The following is a 16965-nucleotide window of genomic DNA, read 5'->3' as shown; positions in this document are numbered from 1 at the left end:
GCCTCCGCCCACCCGGGCTCAGCGCTGAGCGCCCCGGCGCCGCTCGGAGGTTCGGAGGACGCGGGCTGCGGGGGCGCCTTCGCGGTCGTTTCCCATTCCGAGCCTCCCGGGGTACCCCGCGGGGGAGCCCAGCCCGCTCCGTTCCGCTCCCCAACTCCTGCCTCACCCATCTCCCACCCGTCGTGTAGGCCCCCGACCCCCTGGAGGGCCGTCCTCATCTCTGTGACCCGTGGGGGGTGCTTTCTTCTCCTGGGGAGATTTCTCCCAATCTCAACTCTAGCTTGAGAAGAAATACCTACTTTGCTCAGATTAGCTGTCTGTAAACACTTAGATCCCAGTAGGCACTCAATAAATAAATGTCTGTTGAATGGCTAAGTGAAATATGAGGGGCCCTGGTGCATTCATTATCATATTAATTTTTTAGAGCAGTTTTGGGTTCACGGCAAAATTGAGCAGAAATGCAGAGCTCCTGAATAGGCCAATGCCTCCTCCCCCAGCACAGCGTCCCCCACTGTTGTCACCTGAAGCAGAGTGGCTTATCTGTTACAATGGATGAACTTACGCTGACTCATTATCACACAAAGTCCATAGTTTACATTAGACGTCACTCTTGCCCTTGTACAGTCTATGGGATTTCACAGGCATATGAGGACATGTATCCACCACTGTGGTATCCTGGTAGTTTCACTGACCTAAAAATCCTCCGTGCTCCCTAGTCATCTGCCCTCCCCCAGCCCTTGGGAACCACTCTTCTTTTTACTATCTCCATAGTTTTGCCAAATCACACTTAATTTTCACAACCATCCAAGGGATAGGAACTCACCTGGTTTTATCTTTGAAGAAACTGAGGCTCAGGGCTGTTGCCAGAGCCTACTGAGCTTCCTGCCACCAAGGCTCTCTGCGTCTGTGGTCTGGGATACCCTCTTGAGCAATAAAGCCAGGAGTGACTTGACAGCAGAGCCTGAGGGAGCCCATCACCACGGCACGGCCTCAGCCTGGCCAGCAAACAGGCACCCTTTCCCAGGGGACCCCACTCTCCTGTGTGGATGTTACTGCAGCAGGGAGTAGAACAGGTGCGGAGAGCACAGCTTTGCTCTGGAAGGAGGCTGGCAGGACCACCCCTAATGTTAGCAGGCTGGCGGAATAGTACAAAGGGAGGTTCTGGCCAGTGGGCTGCCCCTTCTTTTCCCCACCCTGCGCTCCTACCTCCCCATGAGGGACTGATTCCAGAGCATGTGTGGATACCCAGCCTGTAGTCCAAGTTCCATCCCCAGCCTAGAATTGATGCCTCCAGCCTACTCCTCAAACCCAAGCATGCACACATGAGGGGGACCAGACACCCACAGGAAAAGGAAACCGCAGAGGCAGGGTCCCGGGTACCCAGGATATGCTCCAAGTGAGCACATCCCCTTGACCATCTAGTACGCTTACTAGATTTAGCAAATGAACATGTAAGGTACCTGGTTGACTTTGAATTTCAGAGAAACAACAAATAATTATTTTACTAAGAGTGTATCTCAGGTTGCATAGTTAAACTGAAAGATTGTCATTTATGTGAAATTCAAATTTGATTGGGTAGCCTATATTTTATTCACTGACCCTACCTAATGGACTTCTGATCTGTCGGAAGAGACACATCAGCAAACAGGCCCTGGTGTGGCCCTCTGAAAATGAGGCTTGGGGCAGGAGACCCAGTCACCAAAGCGAAGGCTATACTGGCTATAGGGTCCTGAGTTCTGGGGGTGCTGGGGCCAAAGTCCTCGCCAAGGGCTAGCTCCTGGCCAGTGGAAGGCCAGTGTGGTTTGACAGTAAATCTTTAACATGAAAGCCTCTGGAATGCACGTATGTTGGAGGGAGGGTGGGGAAGGGGCAGATGGTGATGGGAGTGGGGAGGGGGACAGAGAAGCGAGCTTGCCACTATGACCACCATCACCATCTCTCCTAGAAGGCGGGGGAGGGCTGGGGGTATGGGGAGGGAAGTTCCGAGGAGAGTTAGCGAGGAGAGGAAGGGGACACTGACACATCCCTGGACCTGCCGGCATGAAACAGCACTGTAGTTGTGTGGCTCGCTTCCCTGGCCGCACCTCCCTTCTGCCCTAGTTAGCACCCTGGGCAGGTGGCGAGGGAAACAGGGCAGACAGCCTACTGAGCAGGGCAGAGGGTGGGCTCCCTGCTGGCATGCTGTTGGCATTTGATGATCTGGGCCTGGGTCCATCAGCAGTGTGGTCTCTTAGGGCAGTGAGAGGAGCTGTCCTTGGGAGAAAACCTGGCTTTAGAGAGGATACATTAGATATGGTGGAGAGGCCAAGGTAAAGATTCTAGAATGAGTTCCGAAAATCTTTTGTGACCGACTGACCGGGCTGTATGAGAAGCTGAGTTGTGGTCTACCTAGGGGAGAGAGAGGCACTGTCCTCAAGGCAGTGTCCTGGACAAGCTCGAGCAGGCGGGGAACACTCCTAGTCCGCTCCCCCGCAGGCCGCGACCGTGTCCTCAATTTCTGTACGCCTCAACCTCCTTGCCTGATGAGTGGCGAGAACTGTGGGCTTATCAATCAAATGAAATCACACAGAACAGCAACTTGCCGATGGAAAAGTACTGTGTAAGTACAAGTTGACATTCTTTATTAACACCGTGCCTATTAAGCCTTTCTTTGGGGCCAGGCCCTGTGTCAATCCGAGAAGAATTGCAAACACTCTCAAGGAGCTCAGTTCTGGTGGGAAGACATGTGACTGGGTAACATGCGTGTGGACAGGGTACCCCAAGGGTGCAACATGGAGTCTGGTCGTGGAGATTTATCTTCAGACAACCCTGGGAGGTAGATACACATACCTACTCACCCTCCCTCAAGTGTTCACCTCAAAGGCACTTTTCCTCACTTTCTACTCCTACCTCAACTCCCCCTCTTTCCCACCCCTCCCCAGAAGGGAGGTGGGGGGTAGAGAGAGAAGACAGTCACCTCAGAGAGAACCCACTGTCTGGTGTCTGGACATGCCTGGCCAGGTCCTATTTTGTAGGTAAGACATTAACTGGCACGTCTATGGACAGGTAACTATCCAGCACAGAGAATAAAGCAAAAAATAAGAGTGTGAACAGAAAGCAAGCCCAAGAACTTGTTCTGTGTCGCAATTAAGGCAAAGCCCATGAAAAATAAAGCTTTTGGCAGAGATAATTACATATGCGACCTTCAGCACTCCGATGGCAACACGGGCGTGTGTGTATGTGTGCTCGAGAACAGAACGTTCAGCAAGCTCTTCCCCGCAGGAAAGCAGCAAGAGGAAGCGATCCCGTGTGCTGGCTTGTTTGCTTGCTAGTGAATGGCAACCCCAGTGGGTTACTTTGGATCAGGAGTGGTGTCATTCCTGACAATATTTACATCACACAGCACTGGCTTATACATCCTGAGCGTTGGGCAACTGCAATCCTGGAAAGAGAGGAGGATGGCCTTTGGTTGGGAAATTAGGCCCCTTTCAAGTGCTCCTTGACACAGAAGCATGGGATCTTGCGGTGTGACAGCAGAAAGACATCCTGGGGCTCATGCCACCCACCCCCTCACTTCTCAGATGATAAAATAGAGATTTAGAGAGTTGAAGTAACTTTCTCAAGGTTGTACAGAGAATCGGTGGCACCAAAAGGCTTGGTATGTTCTGGTAAGCCTATCAGGCCATCCTTAGTGGTGATAAAGAGGGATTGAGAATGGGAAATGATTCAGGAAACTCTCAAAAATCCTGAAATCATAGATAAGTGTCTTTGAAACAGAAAAATCTAAATTAATGGTTGGACCCGGCTGTTAGCATCAGAAGCCATGATGGTGCTGCTTCTTCGTATGAACTGATGAGAGAAATGACAGGGGACCGCTGTCCTCAAGCCAAGTCCACTGACTGCACCTTTCCATGCTCCTGCATTCAGACAACTCTCCCACTTGGGAGACCCCTCCAATGAGTGAGTATTAGGGTGAGCAGAAGCTGAGAGGGCCAGGAACCCCCTTTCCCGTCTCTTGGCAGCTAGAGTGGGAGACCCGTGCGGTCGGTCGCCTTGGCTCTTTGGACACTCCTGCCTGGGACTTCGCACCTGGAGAGAGTGGTGCCCAGGGGAGGTGACATTCTTGGCGTGGCAGCCTCCCAGGGTGCAGGTGGGGATGCTGATGTCCTGCCTCTTTTGGTTTCTCCCTGTTTTCTGGGGCTGGCTCTCCAATTTCCCATCAGTCCTCTGAGCGACCATATCCTTTCAACAAATTTGTTTTCTGCTTCATTGTTGGTCTTCAGAGGCTTGTAGGCAAGCACCTTGCCGGCTGCACATGAAGGCGAATGAATAGCCTACGCGAGTCCCGGCCTCAGTGCTTCTGTTGGCCTGCTGTTCTGTTCACGCATATCTCACTGTGACGATTAGAGAGGCACTTGTCTTCGATGTCCAAATAAAATAAAGTTGGAAGCTATCCTTACCCCAAGGAGAGAAATGTTAAAGGTCAGCATGTCTCAGTGTCCAGCTGGTCACCCAGTGGAACCTGCAGAAACTTACGTGTGAGGCCCAAGCCCCTGTCATCTGTCCCCATTCATGAAGCAGCCCACGCTGGGACTCAGGACTCCTCACCCATTGAAGAGACCCACCTGCAGGCTGGAGAGTATTTAGTGCAGCGGCATATGAAGTGAGGGAGGGGCTTAAGCCACCGCCCCTCCTACCGGAGGAGCCAGACCAGGAGCCAGTGGGTGTGTGAGGACGCGGGGCCCAGGATGGCCTGTGACTGGGAGGGATTGAGTGCTTGTGTCCTCCTCAAATTCATATGCTGAAACCCCACCCCCATGGGAGGCTACTAGGAGATGCAGCCTTTGGGAGGTAAGTAGGATGTGATGGGGTCATGAGGAAGGGTCCTCATGATGGGATTAGTGCTGTTGGAAGAGTCAAAAGGAAGCTTGCTTCCTCCCCCTGCTCTCTGTCCTGTAAAGACACAGCAAGGAGATGGTCGTCGTCTACAGCACGGAAGAACCCTACTGTGCAGGCACCCTGACCTTAGACCTCCAACCCCTAGAACCGTGAGGCACAAGTTCCTGTGGTTGATAAGCCACCCAGTGTGTGACGCTTTGTTACAGAGTTGCTGTTCCTGTCCCCTTAGAGAAGCCTGAGCAGAGGGTAGCATAGGAGGGGTGCAGAGATGGGAGACGGATGGAAGTTTTGCTGTTGGTTTGGGCTGGCCTGTTTACATAATGGAAAATGAGACTTTTCTTTATTTGAATGTGACCAGAAAATGTACAGGATCTTCTCAAAATGTGGAGTCAGGGAAGGGAGACCCAGCAGAGTGGGGTGAAGGGCTGGGGTGAGGGAAGCCCCTTCTTGCTGGCACGCTACTGTGTCTGGCTCCCTCCATAAAATGCAGGTGACTTCACAGGAAGTCCCAGTGCAGACAGACTCCCCCACCCATGCCCCTCCTTCACAGACCTTCTGGGACCATGACGGCTTTCCCTTGGTCTTTCCCCAACACTCGCAGGGCCTGAGTGAGGAGACAAGTGGAGGTCCCCATGTTGTATGTCTAAATATATAAATCAAGGTAACAAATTATTAAATAAACTATGTTCTAGTCTCCTATCTTGAAAAGCATACCTTCAGAAAGACCTAGAAAGCTGGGTTCACTAGATCCTCTGGTTCCTTGAGGTTTGCTATCTGGGATGGCAGACTTGTGTGTCCCACAGGCGTGGGGTGGGGGGAAGCTCTGAATGCAGATTTACCAGAGCTGCTGGGCCGTGAGGCGTCAGGAGGAGACCAGCCAGCACCAGGCCACAGCCATGCCCTCTCCCCCACTCCCACCTCCCCCTGCTGCTCCATCCCCAATGCTGAGAGGTCTCACTTGTGAACACTCCAATCTACAGGTCTAAATTCCGTCCATCCTCCCCAACAAATAGCCACCCGGGGCCATCCCTCAGCTTAGGGGTGGGGGTGGGGGACTCCTGCAGCAACCTGCCCTCAGGAAGTCCTGGGGGAGGTCTGCTCCCACCCTGGAAGCAGGCTTGAAGCTGTTCAGGTGGTGAGTTGAGGGGTCCCAGGCACTCTGAGCATGCGCTGTCCAGAAAGGGCACAGGCTCCTTAGATTCCAGGCTCATAGGGAGCCCAGGGCCTGGGCCTGGTTGCCCCGCCAAAGGGCTGTACTGACAAACCTTCTCATCTTTTCTGGCCCGATTTTTAGGTTCCAATCCTGAAATCATGACTACTTTTCTGGCACATGGGACAGGCACTGCCACCTCTGCTTGCCTCCCTACCCGGCAGGGTGTGGCGGTCACTGTCAGCCCGAGTGGGCTCTGTGGTGCCCGGGTGGTGGGGGGGGGGGGGGAGGTTGGGCTGTCATTGGGCAGCATCTGGAAAGGAGGCCCAGCCACATGTCATCAAGGTTCTGCAGCTGAATGGGTCTCCCTGGCTGTCTTCAAACAGCTTCACATGCCAGGCAAGCCCTGAGAAATTACCAGCTCCACACTCTGATTTGAAAAGAGGACGTCCTTGTCGTTTGCTTTTTCCAGCTTTCCTGCGGGAACTGGGAATGGATGATCCCCCATCATCAGATTATCCAAAACAACAACTCAGATAATCATGGAGGTAAGTCATGTGTGCTGACACCCTCCTCCCTCTCTCCCTCTCCCCTTCCCTTCTTCCTTTTCCATTGGAGGAAGAAAAGCAAAAAAAAAAAAAAAAAGCAAAAGGAAAACACTAAATAACATAAGGAAGCATAATTATTTTAAATGTTCTTGAGGGAGCAGAAAGGAAAGAAGACAGGAAACTGATGTTGACTGAGCACCTACTAAGTGGCTGGCGGGGCTGGTGTTGCACGAGCCTCCTCCAGCCCCGTGACAGCCCTCTGAGTACATGTCACCGCGTCTCCTTTCTGCTGCGCTGAGCAAGGGTGCTCAGTGACTTGGGGACTCCAGTGCGGACAGAAGCCCCGGGGTCAGTGTGCCAGCGCCCCAGGGCAGAGGCCGGGCTGAATGCAGGCTGGGAGGGAGACTTCGGAATCCTTTGCAGCCACTAGCAGTTCCTCTGGAGGAGGAAGGCGGGTAGCTGAGCCCGTTTGCCGGGCACTGGCACATTTTGCTCCGTTCTTTCTTGCTAGGCCACCCCCCTCCTCCCCCAACTGCTATCCCTCCCCCACCGCATCCCACAAAGGCCCATCTACATGGGTAATCCCAGCCATTAGGAAATGGAAATGCATTTCTGCATTTCAGAATGCCATTCCTATAGGAATGATGTTGAAATGGCAAAATAAAAAGCCATTTTCATTAAAACACACACTCAGGCTCTGCCCCCGTGCCTATTAAATCAGAAAAGCCCATTTTGAGGAGGGAGGCTGAGCGCGAGGCTGAATGTCAGCACTGGCAGGGGAATGTGGGTTCAAGTTCTGGGTCCCTGTAGGGAGGAAGAGCGGGGACTAGAAGGAGCCAGGCTGGGGAAGCTTGCTATCTGGGATGGCGGACTTGTGTGTCCCACAGGCGTGGGGCGGGGGGGGGGAAGCTCTGAATGCAGATTTACCAGAGCTGCTGGGCCCTGAGGCGTCAGGAGGAGACCAGCCAGCACGAGCTCCGTCTAAACTGCCTTCTGTTCCGGGTGGTCCTTGGCTCATTCTGGGCCTCAGCTTCTGAGGGGAAAGCGTGGGGCGGTGGCCAGGAGTCAGCATGTCCTGGCTCTAGCCGTGGCTCGGCCAGAGCTTGTGGGCCTGCTGCCTCGTCATCGTTTGGCCACTTTGGACTCATCTGCAGAATACTGCTTGGATAAATGATCTCTTTTGAGGCCACCCCACATTATTGGAACTCTTTTTCTGTTTGGAGAATTCGCATCACGAATCCTTCCTTGTCGAGGTGGAAGCCAGAGGCTGACTTTCGGTGGCGGCCTGCAATGAGGCTGAGGCGCAGGCCATGAGCTCTAGCTGTCGGATGCACGAGCACCAGATGTCAGAGCAAGGTGAGGAAGCCCAGATGTGTGGGGTCTGTTTATTCTGGGAGGATGGTGGTGGAGAGCAGGCCACAGTGGGGAGCTCCAGTGTCTTGGGCCTGGCATCAGTAGGGGGAGCCGTGGGGTCTCAGCCTAGCAGAGACCTCTGTGGGAGCAATGTGGCACAGGGTGGCTTGGAGTTGTGCCTGGCTTCCTGGCCTCCAGGCCGTGGACTTGGTGCAAATTTGACAGGGGCACCCCTTCCGTACACTTTACTGCCATCTGCTGGAAAATGACTATGATACACAAATCTAGTGTCCCTTTTAACAGATATACAGATCTGTCTAGGGTGTGAATAGTGCCTCTTCAAAAGTGGCGGTGTTGTGCAGTACGCAACCTGCACAACTGATCTTGGGGGCTAGGCAAGCCTGACTCTTGGGCCCTGGTGGCGATTCTGCAAGAGACTTACTTCCTTTAATAAATGCCTTTTCTACTTAAGCTGCCTGGATACGGGTTCTGGTGTTTGACTAAGAATCTCAACTGATACAGACAGGGATAAGGATATGTGCCTCCTAGGGTCAAAACCCAGTCGACCAGTGGATGTAAGAGTCCTCTGAGAAAACATAAAGCACTTCATGTTACTCAAAGGGTTTGCGCTTAATGTATTAGTTTTTAGAGGAACACGGGAAAGGGTCTGATTCACTCTATCTTCCTTCCTTCTTCCAGAAACCTCTTTGTTTATTCTTTTTCATTTATTGTCAGGGTCAAAGTTCATGGTTAAACAGAGGAATCACAAGGATAAAGATGAGAGAGTGCATTATAAATATTCCGGCAGGAAGGCTTGTGGGGAAAGCGGCCTTGCTGGGTCTTGTCCACGTGCTGCCGTGTCTCCTATTGTTACAAGAAGGGATGACATCAGCCTGTGTATCATTTGTCTGATGAGTCTGTGTGTGTACGTGTGTGCGTGCATGTGCGTGTGCGTGTGTGTGTATGCGTGCGCGGGTGCATGTCTGGCTGCAGATCAAGTGATCAGTTTCCAGGCTTTCCAGGATTGTCCAGATTTGAGATGTTTTGTCCTTATTTGTCAGTCCATTTTGGGGCCAGAGTTTTTGGTTTAGACTATGTGGGCTCTGTTCCTCAAGGTCACACAGCCCCTGCCCAGGATGTGGTAAGGAGGGAAAAATGAGCAAAGCCTCCCCAGGGAACCTTCTCCGCATCAATTGCTGGAAATGCATGTTTGACTCAGTTCTCAGTCCTTCATAGCTGAAAGGAGGGAAAGAGGCTATTTGCTGGCTTCCAGCATCTCCCTCTACTCCTGCACCCCTCAGCAGGGTAGGGGAGAGGTGGGGGGGTGGGAGGTCCAGACAGACTGGTAACTGCCCCCTGGGGTGATTTCCAGGCTGTCCGTTCCAATCAGCCACCCCTGTTGGCTTCTTGAAGCCTGATGTGGCTTTGCTCTGGGGCCCTAACCCTAACCCTTTCCACCCTGAACGAGGAGCAGGGGTCTGCAGAGGCCGGGAGAGGGAGCCTGTGAGTCACGTTCACCCTTGGCGGCTCCTATCATGGTGTGAACAGAGGGGAGGCCAGAGAAGACAGAGTGGCCACATCCTGAAGGGCAGCTGGGGTAGGAAGGGACACCAGGAGAAGTGGGGAGGGTGACACAGGGGGGTGGGGTGTTGGGGAGGAGGCCACTGGACGTAAACATCTTCGATTCCAGTTGTCCCAGGTCCCTGGAGGGGCCTCTGACCCTCTGCATGCAGGTGGCATTTTCCCTCCTATAGGACCTCCTGACCCTCCACTCCTGGAGAGCGACAGACTTTTCTGATAAGGGAGCCTGGGGCCATGAGGCCCTGTTCTTTCTCTCTCCCTTATGAAGCCCGAACTTCATGTGGCTTTCAGAAGGGAAAGTGCACACAGGGGGAACACACAGCTGTGCCTGTTTCTGGAAATGCCCGCCTGTCCACTCCTGCAGTAAGCTGAGGAGGCCCTCAGGGAGAAGGAGGTGGCAAGGTCCCAGGACGAGAGGAATGGGGTCTGGGAAGAGGTCTGCCAGGACGTGGCCTGGGCCTCTGCAACCTCGCAAGTGAAGACCTTCATTCTGTAAGGGCAGGTCCTGGGGGCAGAGAAAGGCCTAAGGTGAGAGGCAGTCCTTGATTCCTGTTGGTTCGATACTCTTCTGTCACATAATCAGGGTCTCAAAATGAGTCAGGGCCTCTTTGACAGAGTCCCGTTTCTCCTGGCCCCAAGTTGCTGTCGGTCACAGGGCAAGGGCTGCGGGTGGGGGGAGGGCAGGCGGCCCTGGGCCACCCAGCTGGGCTTCGTGAGCTTGTCCCAGCTCATCTTTTTCACTTGTCACCCCCTCTCCGTGGCACAGTCCTCCTCCCACAGTCACACGAGGATGTTTATTCACCCTTTCACAAATCAGATGGAGAGGACCCAAGGGACAGACCTCCTTCGGTACAGGACGCTTGTGTCTGCCACTCCTGAAAGGCTGTGTTGAACCCTTCCACTGACTGAGAGCTCACTGCCTCACAAGGGACTTTGCTCCTCTTTGGGACAACTGTAGATGTTAGAAGCTACCTTCCTTTGCTCAGACGTCCAGCTACCTCCTGGAATCTCTCTCCTATTGGTTTGAGTTGGCCAGACTTTTGGTAAAATCCTCCCTCTCCCTGACAGAGCTTTAGAAGTTCCAAGATCCGTTCTCATGGATCCCTTAAGCCTTCCTCTCCAGATTAAGATGCACTCGGCTCTCTGTCCTCAATGGCCCCCTTCTCCAACCCTTCCCTCCTCCCCCCACCCCCCGTGCTTGGAGGGTCCTTTGCTGTCAGCACCCCAACTCCCTTAGCACGTTGGGGCCGGAGGGAGCGGGCCACGCCCGGCAGGGCTCCACGGAATATCCACCTGGCCAGGACGAGCGGAGATTTTACTCACATGGGTTTCGGAGCCCGAAGGGGTCAAGGCTATATTGGACCCACTCCCTACCTCTCCTCCATGTTTACCTACAGCCTTCAGTGGACATAGGCTCCCAGACTGAGGACCCAGTGAGCCTAGGATGCCTGAGCTGAGTGAAATCTTGGTGAGTACCTGGCCTCATATTTCTTGCACTGGGCTGTGCTGACCCCCAAAGCCCTCAGCCATGAGCCTGGGCCTCTCAAAGCTGCAGGGTAGCTGGGGAACATTCTGGCTTTACTAGAGGATTCTGGGGGTGGGGGGCAGGGAGGAAGACAAGTAACGTAACTGGTAAGTAGTTCAAGATGATATTTTTATATTAAGACAAATGCATATATATTATGTGATAGAATGTAGAGGAACGAATTTCGAAGCCACAACCCGCAACTGCAGAATTTTACACTATGAGAAGGGTGCTTCAGGCAATTTTTTTAGAGTTCAGTCCCCATTCCCCAACTGACTGACCCCCCCACTGCTGAAAGGCATTTGGGTGGAAAACTTGGAGGTGAGCAACGGGAGGACCAGAGTAGGGAAGGGAGTAGCCTGAGGACACACTGTGCGGAGGAGTCTGGAAACCCACATTTGTTCTTTCCTCTGTACGGAGAAATGCCGCATTTGGTTTATAAGGATGCTGACCATGGGACACCTGGGTGGCTCAGTCCCTTAAGCGTCTGCCTTCGGCTCAGGTCATGATCCCAGGGTCCTGGGATCGAGCCCCGCATCGGGCTCCCTGCTCCGTGGCGAGTCTGTTTCTCCCTCTGCCTGCCGCTACCCCTGCTTGTGCTCTCTGACAAATAAATAAACAAAATCTTTTATTCTAGATTTAGGTCTCTCTCAGAGAGAGACACAGCGAGAGAGGGAACACAAGCAGGGGGAGTGGGAGAGGGAGAAGCAGGCTTCCTGTTGAGCAGGGAGCCCGATGCGGGGCTCCATCCCCGGACCCTGGGATCATGACCTGAGCCGAAGGCAGATGCTTAACGACTGAGCCACCCAGGCGCCCCAATAAATAAAATCTTAAAAAAAGGAAAAAAAGAATGCTGACCATGTCAAGAAAGGGGATTGCAAGCAGAAAAGGGGCTCTGGGGAACCCTGGGTTATCCAGAAAACACAGCTCGAAGAACAGTTTTACGCAGAAAGTCCGCGCTCTGGGTTCTGAGTAGAGTTGACCCCGTTCAACGGCCATGCTTACCTCTTTGAGGATCTCGTGTTCCCTGGGAAAGAGGCTGTGGTGAGAAGGGAAGAGAAGTCCGGCTCCATTGCCAGGAAACGAGAGAAGGCAAGGGCACAGGGAGGCCGCCGTGGATGGCACAGTAGGGAACTCAGAGGCCTGGCGGTGCTAAAAAGGTCAGCAAGCCCGCGGCTTCCGCCGGCTCACACACCACAGACTGCGCCTGCGCCTGCGCACGGGCGTGCAGAGGCGCGCGCACGCGCACACGCACAACTTTGCACTCAGGCTCGCGGATGCGCAAAAGCTTGTGATCGCGCAGTGCCTCGCGCCTCTGAAAGGTAGGAGACGCTGAGGAGTTCGGCTCTGGCCTCCCCAGCACGGAACCACCCCTGACACCTGAAAGGAGCACTGGAACGAGGAAGTCAGCCTGAACCAGGAAACTGAGTAAGCATAGCTCCTCGCCACACTGGCCTTCAAGCGTAGGGGTCAAAGGTTTGTGTTTTTGGCAAAGATGTCTTGGACAGTATGGTACGCCCGTGACACCGGGTCGTCAAATCCTTTTTGCGGTGAACGCCTAGCCATTAACTTGTTGCTGGTCACCTCTCACAGAAGTGCAACTCTCAATAATTCAATCAAGTCAATTCATACTGTTTAATAAATAGGCCAGAAAATTAGCTGAGAGTTTTTCTCGGTGGGGTGGGGCGTGCGACCAAAGTTATGGAAGATTGTCCTTTGAATCACTAAGGCAAACTCTGTTGTGTCATTTTACATAAAGAATTCACATAAAAAGAAAGTTATAAATAGGAAAAAATTCCAAAGTTTTCCCACAGACAGGGAAATGGAAACACCAAAGGAAGAAAAGAAAAGGAAAAACAAAGAAAAACAAAAGAAACAAAACACAAGCACCCCTGCCCCCCACAACCCATTTGCATCAGGTTCTTCTCCATCATACAGTACTCAAGATCTTTGGATATTTTACAATGTACGACTCCACACTGCAGCCGAGAGAAAACAAAAAGAAGTAACGAGTCGTCTGAAAAACTGAGTTTATAAGAAGTCGTTACCTTTACAAAATAAAAACAAAAGCCCCAACACCACTGGATTCCAATTTGTTCATTTTTCCTTGTTTTCTTCTAAAGTTTGGGTCAGCCCCAATCCCTTGGCTGATGGGGGGGAAGCATGGGGATGTCGGTGGATGGGTCCCAGAAGCGAGTGTCAGAAACGGAGCCGGGAATCTAAGAGGCGGCTGCCCAGAAAGATGGCATCTGAAGACAAAAGGGTGTCAGAAGCAGTTCCCTCTGATTGGAATGGCATTTGGGGGAGTGAGGAGTCAGGGTTCTCTTCTGGGAAGCTGCAAGGGGGTCAGAGTCTGTGGTCTTCTCTGGCCTTTTTGTTTTTTTGTGTTTGCTCAGGAAGAAGCCAAGGCGATAAGAAGAGCCGAAGTCTCTTGTGTCCACAGCTCCTGGATTGGGGACACAGGCCCTGCGTAATCCGCGCAGATGAACCCTCCCACTGTCGGGGCTGCTGAGAAACAAAGGCCACCTCAGCAAGAGAAGGGGGACAGGGGCAGGAAAGGGGAGAGAAGAGCAGGAAGGCGCTGGGCCAGCAAAGCGGTCTTCCTTCTCAGAACTTGCTACAAACTCAGGAACCAGGGAGAGTGTGCGTGCAGCCCTAACTCCCAGAGCCCTTCAAACCCATAATGGAGCCAAGATTCTGTTTCCCACCACCAAGGGAAGTCAAACACCCCAGCTTCCTCCCCGAGGGATGAGGGAGGGTGCTCAAATACAGCAAAGGGGGCAACCCCCAGAGATACCAAAGCCCCTAGAAACCCACAACAAACATCAACCCTGGGTAACCAGGTGCTTTGTCTGTTTCCAGGAATCAGGGTGGAGGGGGGCAGTCATCAGGTGTTAAGAGGTGGCTCCCATCCCTTCTGTATTGGCCCCAGGGGTCCCAAGAGACTTTGTACAGCCCTGGAGGGGGTGTGTGGAGGTGGGGTAAATGCTTAAAGAGTCATCCCCAGGGCCCTGACACAGTGGCCTGCCTGCCTGAGAGGTGGGGAGTACCTGGAGTTCCCCAAAGCTGCCTGTGGACAAGCCACACCTCAGCTCTTCTCTGTCACCCCTGTCTAGTTTGGCCACATTTCTCACCTGTGCTAATATAGAGGCAGACATGATTAAACCAAATCCGGTAAGACAGATGTTTTCAATAGGACTTTAGGAGTGCAAAGCTCCCACCTTCTCAAGAATTCTTTGTGGTGGGACAGGTGTGTAGATGTGTGTATGTGTGTGGGTGGGTTTGGGAGGGGAAACTAAATTAGCAGCCCCCCTTTGTAGCAGGGTAGAGGACTGACCTGTCCGGGGTTACAGCACAGTGAGGGAAAAATGGGCCCGGATTCCAGGAGCCCTCCCTGCCAACAGGGCATTTCCCATAAGGATCCCAGGATGGCTGGAGACTAGAAAAATGACCCAGCAGAGACGGGTCCGTAGAGACTCTGCCATAGGGCTGCAGCTAGGTGAGGATGTGTGCCCCAAGCCCTACGGGTAGGCCTCAGCCCTGCTCCATCCGGTCTGCCTCTGGCCAAGCTCCCTTCCTCCATCTAGCCCCACACAGCTCCAAAGTGCTCCTGGGCACCCAGGGTGTGGCCTCCTCTGTGGCACAGGCCCCTGTGAGTTTCTGTGTGACAGCCAGAGCGACAGACAGGTGGAGGCCAGGCCCGGGGCTCCAGGCCCTTTGGGAGGAGATGTCCATCTCAGACACCTTCAAAAGGGAGGCAGGAGGCCATAGGAGGCCTGGGAAATACCACTGTTGCTGATAATATTTTTTCATGTTTCCTTTGTGTTTCAAAGAAAAAGTTCAGACCCACTGGGTGGGGCAGGGGTGGCCCGGTGGGAGAGGGGACAGGGCCGCCAGACTGGGGTTGACAGGGCCAGCCTAGTTGTTGGCTTCAGACATGGAGGCCACGTGGTTGAGGCCGGCGAGCCCCGGGAGGCCCGCCAGGCCCGCGGCCCACGGGTCGGGCAGCGGGAAGTAGGGCCGCGCGGCCGCCACGTTCTCGGCCAGCGCGAAGGCCAACAGGCCCCCCGCGTTCCTCTCGGCCTCCAGCTGCGCGCGCCCGAACAGCTTCATCTGCGTCTCCTCGAACTGCCGCTCGAGCTCCTGCAGGCTCAGCGCGCCCTTGGGCGCCGCCAGGAAGTGCTTGGCGGGGCTGGGGCCCGGGAGGCACACGGCCGCCCCGCCCAGGTGGCCGCCCACCTCGCCCAGCGCGGGCGGCATCACGAAGGCCGCCTTCTCGGGCGCCGGGCCGCCGGGCCCGAAGAGCAGGCTGGCGGCCCTCCAGGCGGCGGGCTTGCGGCCGCGCCGGGGCCGGGCCATGCGGCAGCTCTGGCGTTTGATGTGGCGGTGCAGGTGGTCGGACCGCGTGAAGCTCTTGTAGCAGAACTCGCACTGGTAGGGCCGCACGCCCGTGTGGATGCGCATGTGGTTCTTGAGGTCGTAGTTGTGCACGAACTTGGCGTTGCAGTGGATGCACAGGTAGGGCCGCTCCCCCGTGTGCTTCCGCATGTGGATCTTCAGCTTGTCCTGCCTGCAATGCAGAGCCTGGAGTCAGTCCCCTTACTGAACGCCAGGAGCCACCCTGAAGGCTCTTCCCCCTTACTCCAGAACCTGCTAGAGCTGGCCGCTGCTGTGGTGTCCAAGTCCAGAAAGGGGACCCATGCTGGGATTTCCTTGCACCCCCTGCCTCACTCCAAACAGGTGGGGCTACTCAGGTGGATTAGAGAGCTGGAGAAGGAGCAGTGTCTGGAAAGGCCTCCTTCACTCCCGAAACTCCATTTACTCATTTGCTCAGAATCATGAAGCGCCTCCCTAGCAGAGGCCTGTCTCAGACTGGAAAATGGGCCCCCTGGGGACACTTCTCCCCACAAGTCAGCAGTCTGTCCTTCGGCCCTGCACGGTGTGACAACCTCTGATACCGGGTCGCACCTTAATTTCGTGCCCACTGTCTCCAGGCAACAGTCCTCCCTCCTGTTGGTCTTGTGCTTTTGCCCAGAGCCCCAGGTCCCGTCCTGGCCCCTGGGCTGTTGAGCTCTGTCTGTCCTCAGCACTAATCTGGGAGGCTACTGAAGCTGGGCACACCTTGCTCAAGTCTCCTGCACTGTGGTTTCTTATCCCAAGCTGTGGGCTCTCCTCTTTGTCTACAGAGAATCCCAGGGTTTACAAAAGAGCCAGGTGCGACAAGAATGTAGCCTAATCTAGGGCAAAGCTTTTCAGGATTTAAATGCTATTATTCAGAGGGAAGGTATGGTGGTACAGGTGGGGCTCCCATTGGGGTTCGAGAGCCCCTGCTCCAGCTGCAGACCCACCACTAACATGCTGAATGACCGCAGGCAAGTTACTTAACATCTCTGCACGGAGCTGAATTTAGCATTAGACATTAGTTTCTATTATCCAGGGCTGACGGAGAGAATCTGGGTTTGTGTCAAATAGATTCAGTACACCTCCTGGTGATCTTGAAAAGAAAACTGACACCACAGGGTTGTCTTCCTAAAGACTGAGTGCCGCACAAGCCGGCTAACGGAACCTTCCAGCCTGGCTGAAGTGGAGTCAGGTGGGCTGTAAGAACTCATCTCACGGTCCTTCTGTAGCCTTCCCCAGCCAGCCCTGCAGGCCAACAAGCTCCGTGTCCTCCTACGTCCTCCCCGCAGGTGTGGCTCGGGTGGAGCATCTGCCTGTAATTTTTGGCTCGGGTTTGAGGTCGGAGCAGATGAGGAGCCCAGGCATCCGCCCTAAAATGGCCAGATTTAAACCATGCTCAATATAACCCCAGGACCGCAGGAGCAGGTCCCTGTCTCCTGGTGTCTCCCGGCCGCTAGAGGTCTCACTGGCTCTCATTTTTGGACTGGTTCCCCAGGGGTGGGGCAGGAGAGAAAAGGACATTCTCCTGT

The 16965-nt window shown here is 54.1% G+C and overlaps 1 protein-coding gene across 7 annotated transcripts in view; it reads right to left on the bottom strand.

Annotated features, from left to right (window-relative positions):
- Window positions 1-2591: 2591 nt before the first annotated feature.
- ZBTB7C (zinc finger and BTB domain containing 7C) overlaps window positions 2592-16965 on the bottom strand; it is a 355735-nt gene continuing 341361 nt past the window's right edge. For 5 of the 7 annotated variants that reach the window (XM_073898236.1, XM_073898239.1, XM_073898241.1 and 2 more), the window contains 2 exons: window positions 12041-15605; window positions 2592-4429 (listed from right to left, as the gene is read on the bottom strand). In XM_073898236.1, coding sequence (XP_073754337.1) covers window positions 14954-15605 — 652 coding nt within the window. In that variant the 3' untranslated portion in view covers window positions 2592-4429; window positions 12041-14953. Of the gene's footprint in view, window positions 4435-8714; window positions 8794-12040; window positions 15606-16965 lie in introns of those variants that run through there. The other 2 variants (XM_073898237.1, XM_073898238.1) reach the window with 2 other exon arrangements.

Source organism: Callorhinus ursinus, unplaced genomic scaffold (assembly GCF_003265705.2).
Source record: "Callorhinus ursinus isolate GAN/ISIS: 27379988/994484 unplaced genomic scaffold, GSC_fseal_2.0 scaffold11, whole genome shotgun sequence".
Taxonomy (NCBI): Eukaryota; Metazoa; Chordata; class Mammalia; order Carnivora; family Otariidae; genus Callorhinus; species Callorhinus ursinus.
This window is presented reverse-complemented; position numbering and strand designations above follow the sequence as displayed.